General features: G+C 42.7%; 1 protein-coding gene across 1 annotated transcript; it reads right to left on the bottom strand.

The window, feature by feature from the left end:
- Positions 1 to 3844: 3844 nt before the first annotated feature.
- On the bottom strand, positions 3845 to 7602 carry BMP10 (bone morphogenetic protein 10). The gene is made up of 2 exons (XM_063139190.1): positions 7311 to 7602; positions 3845 to 4785 (listed from the first exon to the last, which is right to left on the bottom strand). The coding sequence occupies exons 1-2, from the start codon at positions 7600 to 7602 to the stop codon at positions 3845 to 3847; spliced, it is 1233 nt and encodes a 410-aa protein (XP_062995260.1).
- Positions 7603 to 7954: the final 352 nt, after the last annotated feature.

Here is a 7954-nt window from a genome sequence, read left to right as displayed (position 1 = left end):
CTGTTTTACTCTGTACAGCACCATGTACATTGATGGTGCTATATAAATAAATAAATAAATAAATAATAATAATAATAATAATAATAATGGTCAAATTGATCTACTCAGAAGCTTATAGCTCATGACCATATTTCCTCTCTCACTACTAACTGGGTTGCTGCCACCCCATTGGCCAGGTATTTTAAGCATTATGCCAGGCTTCGTTGGGCCCTCAGCATGGGTGCTACCAATGGGCTCCTTGCTAGTGGAAGCTGGTGACTCTGATATCAGTAGGGCAGTGAAGCTGCTAAAGGTTTCAGTCAGAACCAGTCAGAACTCTAAAGGAGCTCTCCAAGGGGTGGAGCAGCGCAGAATATGAAGCACCTTGGAGAGCTCCTTTAGAATCCTGACTGGTTCTGATGAAAACTCAGGAGGATTCACCACCCCGCTGACATCAGAGCCACCAGCCTTCCATTCTCCCTGCCCCACACCGCTGTTGCTCCTGCTGGCGTAGGAGGCCCCAATCCAGCACTGCCATTGCAGATAGTCCTTCTGCTCCCTCCAGTCACCCCTTACCCAATGACTGGCCTTTGGATGGGAGCCAATCAACTATCACTTAGCTGCCGCAGCAGCAGCACTGGGCAGGGTGGCAATGGCAGAAGTCGTGGCAGCAGTGCCAGGTGGGGCTCCCAATGGTGGTGTGGTCATGGCAGGCAATGGGCACCTGAGCAAGTGCCTGACTATGCCAACCTGCGAGGCCCACTCTGCTTTGTGGTTTCATAGCAACTGCAGGATACCATCGTCAACTGCTTCCAGGTCAAACTGGAAGGGCTAGGGCAGCAGATCTTAGGGTTGGTAGAATGGCAGGAAGCAGAACATTCTAGAAGGGTTAGAATATAGTGGTGACATCACCAGCTCTCAACTTTTGTGTCATGTGGGGAATTGTACATGGACCTTCTTTCTGTCCACTGTGCACAAGAACCTTTTAGGCTAGTCAAAAGGAAAGGAACCTCTCGTGCAAGCACTTGAGTCACTGCTGACTCCTTGAGGGACACCTGCTTTTGCTGACATTTTCTTGGCAGACTTTGTAGCGGGGTGGTTTGCTATTGCCTTCCCCAGTCGCGGTTACCTTTCCCCCAGCTAGCTGGGGACTCATTTTACCCACTTCGGAAGGATGGAAGGCTGAGTCGACCTGAGCTGGCTGCCTGAGAACCAGCTTCCGCTGGGATCGAACTCAGGCCGTGGGGAGAGTTTCGGCTGCAGTAACTGCCACTTACCACTCTGTGCCACACGAGGCTCAAAAGGGGGGGGGGAGCGCTATATTCTGGATGCCACTATATTTTGTATTACACTGAGAATTTTTTTTTCTGAAGACAAATGATATATTTACAAACAAAATGACCCAGAAAGTCCATAACATTTTTTTTTGCAGCTATTAGCATCAAAATCTGCATATGGTTCAGTACACAAGATTATCCGAGTGTGTTTGATATATAAGCACAAAAATAAAACGTTTTGTATTCTACATTATATTACAAGGGCGACAGTCAATAAATAGGTCAATAAATAATGGCTGCATGGTTGTAGGTGAAGCTGGTCTGAGCGAGTCCTTGACCGTGTCTTTTGCGTCGATTCCCCTGAAGAGTCATAGACTGTTCTTTCAAAGACAAGTCTGTTATCTCATTCAGGGAAGATAGCTTTGCCTTAAAAGTGTAAAATGGAGGCAGGGGAGCTGTAGCTGAGGCCAGGGGAGTCAGTGTCAATTACACTTTCCAAAGAATCTGACAAATTTCCAGCTTAGTATAAATAAAGCAGCAGGCCTATTGCTTCTGGGCTCCGACACCTTCTTATCGCAACGATTTGTTGGAGAAGAGTGGTGGAAACATGACATGTGACTCCATCGTATACAGTTGAAGTGGAGAGTCAAGAATGGTCTTGTGAATTGACAGCTGCATAAAGGAAAAGTCCCTGTCTGCTTGTAGAGATATTCCATTTTTTCTATGAAGCGCAATATAATTCTCCCCGCTGTAGAAACTTAAGAAAGAAGCAGAGGACAGTAGGTCTTGAGGAGACAAATTCCTCCCTGCTGATCTTTTGTTGGTCTAATTCTGATGACTGCCATAGAGTAGGTCATTTGCACAACCAAAGAATGCAGTTCTTGCAAGGTGCAGCAGGCATTGCACATTGAATTGCACCCTGAAAGCCAGCCTGTATGCAACCAGAAACAAGCTTTTAGAGGTATGGCTGGTCTTTGGATAAAGCTTTCCAGAGGGCTGCACCAAATGGACTGTGTAGAACAATCTTGAAGTGGTGAGGGGTAGCAGGAGTACCTTTACGTAAAGATTGTGCAGAAGAAGGCATGGGTTGGCAGATATAACCTTTCTCAGCCTTACATGACAAGCAATACTTGCAAAATCCCCTCTGATAAATTTTGGCTCAGCTTGAGTGGCAGGAGATAAGTTGGGAATGCACCTGCCCAATCATTTCTTACAACTGCACACCTGGACAAACTAGGTGGAGACAAACCATGTCAAAAGAACAGAATGCTGCTGGACCGGACCAAGGCTTCAGCATTCAGATTCCAGCCAAATACCTCTGCTGCTCACAAGCACGGCATCAGGGCAAAAGCCCCCCCCCCCACTGTAGTTTCCCCCCAGCAGTGGCTACTTAGAGGTAGGCTGCCTCTGCACAATGGAAACTAGAGCTGAGAGGCCTGGTCAAAAGGGCAGATGGCACACCAGTGGCACCTAGGGCTTTGAAGTTCTAGGACGCTGCTCTTCCCCAACCCGGCAGCTTCCAGATGTGTGAGATGACAAGGCCAAGGATCAGCACATCTGGAGGAGCTGGGTTGGGGGAGTTTGGTGTAGTGAATACATGTCCCTATATAGGTACGAACTGGTGGTGTTCCTTGTGAATCAACACGCAGCCCATGTGTTTTAACTGAGCCAGGCAAATCCATAGTAGTGGGAATCTATCTTCTGCTAAGATGCTCTACAAAGTCAGGGGGAAATGCACACAAGCATTGCAAGTTTTTGCACTTTAAACCGAAGGGAGGTGGTGGTTGGCATCCAACCTGCATGCTCAGCTAATAGGTTGGATGTTTTCTTTTCCTCTGAACATATCACAATATTGTTACCATTACATTAATACAGTTTATTCTCAGAGATACCTTTTTAAAAGTAATGTCCTTCATATTTTAAGATGTATTGATTCCTGTACTAATGTTGTTCCCCGCCTCGATCCAAAGGGAGAGGCAGGTAAGAAATAAATATATTATTATTATTATATGCATGATATTCCGCATATTCTACTTTTGATACATGTGTTGAAACTAGCAAAAAGTGGGGACTTAACTCTCAGTGGCCCAGGCTCGGGGCTAGTTTATACAGTAAGGAGAATTGAGTGGTTTAGCAGTTCCTAGACTGTACCACTTCAGGGTGCAGAGGGGGTGGCTTATATTTTTGAATGCTTTCTGACTGGAGGAGGGCATCAGTGACTAGGCCAAACCCTTCTGATAAGCTAGTTTTCAATGGGCAAGCAAGTTTATTATATGGAGGTGGCTTCACCTGGCGTCTGAAGTAGTATAGTTTAAGGTGTTGTTGTTGTTTTTACATGACCACTGGAGTCTGCTAATTGTGTAGATTGGCTGTTGGATGAAGCAAAACAGCCAAATCCTCTTTCACCAATCCAACCATGGCAGCAAATATACACCCCTCTAATCCCATTTCCTATGTCTCAGATTATCTGTACACACCTCGTTAAATAAGATCATTAGACCTGTACAAATTGAAACTGTACAAATTTACAGAGGAAACAATTAAATACTCAGAAGGCCCCACGGCACTATGCGAGAGGCATGCTGCTACTATCTGCACCCACATTCCGACACTAACATTTCTTCATAGTTTAGCTTGAAGGTGACCACCCCTTTTTCTAAGTAGAGCAACGAGATGGGGGCCAGCTTGGTAGGTACACAACAAGCCGGAGAAGCTTTCTGGGGATCATTCAAGTGAAGCAAAGTCCGGGCCATGGCGTTGGTGGTCGTGAGGTGATCATCCAACGGGAAGGTGCACGTTCCCTTGCATTGATAGGCATCATAACTTGCTGGTGCAATGATCCAGGAATCCCAGCCAATCTCCTTGAAATCCACGTGGAGCGAGGTCTTTTTGCAGCTGCTGCCCTTGGCATTCCTCCTTATCCGGGACGTTGAGTCGTAGATGATGTTGGACCTAATTTGAAGCAGCTTCTCTTCACTGGGGCTGGTGTGAAAGTCATTCATGTTCATGTTCTCCACATCTTGCATCTGTTCATACTCTATCATCTCATTCAATTCATTCTTCTCCTCTTGCTTGTGATGACTATGATCATCTGAAAACACAATCAATAAAGGTTTGTGTTTGGTCTCTGGATTGATATCTATATCTACTTTTCCTCCTCCACTGGGTTCCTCTCCCCCTTTGTTCTCAATCTGCACCACTAGCCGATGAGTAGTTGAGTCCAAGTGATGGCGCTTCCTGATGGCCTCCGTGACGTTAAAGGTTTTCCATTCATTGTCCGTGCTGTTGATATGCCTGGACACCAGCATTTTCATTTTCCTCTCCTCTTTCCCTCCTCCGTGTTCATTCTCCAAGACTTCAAAAATGGTGACTTTCCTGTCAAGACCATCAAAGAGCATTCTGTCCTCCTCCACCAAGGTGAAGAGTCTCAGTTCAGCCATGGTTATCTTCTCATGGTGAGGGATGGACACATTGAAAAGGAGAGGGTACCTCCGTATTCTATTGAAATGGATGGGCTGCAAAAAATGTTCTGAAAATTTAAAACAAACATACATATTACACTTCTGCTCTTTATGGATATATGGAAACATGCACCCAGTAAGGAAGGAATATGCCTAGAAGGCACTTCTATACAACAGATTTAAACTAGATTGAATTTAGTTTGACTCTCACCTAAGAGTCACAGGTTCTAGAGATCTTTTCTTAAAGGCCCTTATGGAACTGATATTGAACTTGATCTGATTTTCTGCAATCTGAACTGATTGGGTTTTTTTGTGTTTCTCATGATGACCACCAGAGAAGAGAATCTTTATGCAAAATCAGAAAAGACCATTGTTTGCCAAATGGTGGCAAAATTTGCCACGATCGCTTTCAGAAGAGGCTCCCAGAAAAAGAGGCAGCCAGATTCAGTGGGCAAAATTGTGCTTTTCAGGAAAGGAGAACAACGTGTAGAGACACATTGTAAAATTTCAATACAGTGAGCTTCACAAGGCAACGCACAACCCTGGCAATTGATAGTGCAGGAGTTTGTTTGTTTGTTAATTAATGAAAGACACTTGACTAGTCTGGTTTGAGAACAGTCCATTAAAAAAACCTCTGGGGTTTACTGGACCAAGGTTTGGCTTTAACATTCAAGAGTGCATTAGGAGTAATTTCTTTTAATCAACGTGCAGAAGGGTGGCTCTCTTCAGCAGTTGCATGCAGTCAAAACAACTGTAGCACCTTAAAGACTATCAAACTGATTATGGCATAAGTTTTCGTAGACTAGACATCATGATGTATCTGATTACTAGAAGCATCAGATGTATATCTGACAAAGCGGACTTTATTTATTTATTTATTTATTTAATAATAATAAATGTATTAATATTTGACAATAATTTTGGCTATTTTCAGCTACAATCATAATCTATTTCACTTTGCTGCTATATATGAAAGCAAACAGTTAGTTGAGATAGAGCATTTTAATGTAAAATAAATTAAAGGTAATATATGTTCCAGCACAGTTCTATACATTTCAACTCAGAAGTAAGTCCCATTGAGTTAAATGGGGATTTCTTCCAGAAAAGTGGGTATAGGATTGTAGTCTAAAATTAGCTTAAATCCAAGTGGCTTTTGCACTGAGCTGCTAAAATGATCTTAATAAGGGCCGCTTGCTGCAAAAGGGACACACACCCATCTTATGTTAAGAACGTGTCCTTCATTAGCAGCTCTGCCTGACTGATGTGTTCAGACTTAGGCAATCATGTTCAGTTGTGTGGAATAACGTTGCACTTTATTAATGTTAGATAAACCTGTGCCATGAAATCATTTTTACAGGGAATGTTTCACACCGCACCAAAATATTTAGAAAGAAAAGAATGACTTCATGTTTGCAAATTCCTCGCAAACAAATTAAAGCACAGTGCTGGGATTTTTAAACTACTTTAGTTCCACTGACCAATGATCGAAACAATTTTTTTCTGCTCATCCTAAATCCATCCCTGTAAATGATAACAGAATCACCAGCATCTAAGCTGCATGAAAGGAAAGCAGCTCTACATCAATATTAAAAAGAAATGGAAGGAACAAATCAAACATCAATGTGTGTACAGTTCTAGAATCTCAGAATATATACTGCTCATTACATGTGAAAAAAGTAAGAAAAATAATGGACTGAGGGCTGTTTGCACATTGAATTCTACATCTTCTGTTTTCACACAATATGACTTTCAAAACCTTCCTTTTAATTGACTTAAGAGATTCACAGTAGTCTTCTAGGTGGAAAGAAATGTTTCCATTGCATAGTTTTTTTGAAAATATATTGAATATTTAAAGGGAAACAAAAGGTCCCTTTGAATGTACACTCAGCCTATTACATCCATTGGTTTGAGGATCACCTTGTCTATGTAAGCACCAATGACATGTAGTTCACATATCATTAATATATTAATCTGTATAGAATTATATTCAAAACAACAGGGTGGTTGATACAAGATCCAGGTGTCATGGGCAATATACAAACAATGGACATAATCCATTTGGAAGCTCTTCAGTACAAATTCCATTGAGATGAATGGGAATTGTGTGAGGTCACAGTAGTGCTTCAATACTACATGTGTATGAAGAATGCCAAAAGGTTTGTTCCCACTGTGTTTCATTCTGAAGAAGGTGAACCATGACTGCCCTAGTACAGACATTTTAAGTAAGAGACTTTTTTTAAAAAAAATGTCCCCCATTTAGTTCCCAAAATGACTAGAGGTTCAAATCAGATGGATATTTAAAAATCTAATTATGCATGGCATAGCCAGATGTGTTCCATGAATTTGAAAAATTCAGCATACAGCTCAAACGACTTGCAGTGTGAAAGTCAAGAAGCTGGACAGATAAGATGCACGGTCTATCAAACAATAATTAAGCCAACTCAACATATGCCGACTAGACTGCTTTGCAGTCATTTTTTCCTTTCCTCTAACACACCCTTAATCTAGTCATTGAAAACTTGGCAGGCTAAAACGGACAGTTAAATACCAGGCTTGGTCCTACCAAGCTTATTTAGATGATTCCAGAACTTACCTTCATTTTTGAAGCTTCTAACGATATTGCCCGAGGCCATAGAGATCTTATCAGTGGCAAACCTGTTATAGAGTTCTAACATGTATTCTGGAGGGTCCACCTTGACTCGCTCTTGCTGAGGGATGGCAGACAGATTAAGTGCCTTCAGCAACACAGTTTGCAAATCTTGTTCATCAATGAACGGAACATCTTTCTCCAGACGAGTCACATCTAGACCCATGATGGGGCTACCATTTGCCAGGTGGGCCAGAAAAGAGAAGATTGCCCAAATCTGAAAGGCTACAGATTCCATGACTCTGCTTGAGCGGGCCTCAGGACTCTACGGAGGTTCACTCTGGTGCTGTCTAAGTGGCTATTTTATCTGCCCGCAATGGATATATACAGCTTGTGTCACAGACGGTTGATAAGTTTGGAAGCGCTTTGCTTGGAACTTGTTCCCCCACCCCCTTTGTCCAGGTCTCAGTAATTGGATATGGCCTGTTGTGTCTCCTATGGTAGCTTTCACTCTCTTATCTCCTCTAGTGTAAGCTGTCCACCAGATTTCTGCCGCTATCTCATGAGCCTCCTTTCTCTTAATGAGCATTTTGTAAACATTCCACATTGGGATGCTATTGAATTAGAGCAATTTTTCTTTTTCTGCAGGA

The sequence above is a fragment of the Elgaria multicarinata genome, chromosome 12 (assembly GCF_023053635.1).
Source record: "Elgaria multicarinata webbii isolate HBS135686 ecotype San Diego chromosome 12, rElgMul1.1.pri, whole genome shotgun sequence".
In the NCBI taxonomy this organism is placed as follows: Eukaryota; Metazoa; Chordata; class Lepidosauria; order Squamata; family Anguidae; genus Elgaria; species Elgaria multicarinata.
The sequence above is the reverse complement of the archived record's forward strand: the minus strand, read 5'-3'. Positions and strand labels throughout refer to the sequence as shown.

Bases quoted from the DNA above. Each gene is read 5' to 3' on its own strand.
- BMP10 (XM_063139190.1), bottom strand. From the start codon at position 7,602: ATGGAATCTGTAGCCTTTCAGATTTGGGCAATCTTCTCTTTTCTGGCC. The intron at 4,786-7,310 runs GTAAGTTCTGGA...TTAAATTTTCAG, and splicing joins TAGAAGCTTCAAAAATGAAG to AACATTTTTTGCAGCCCATC.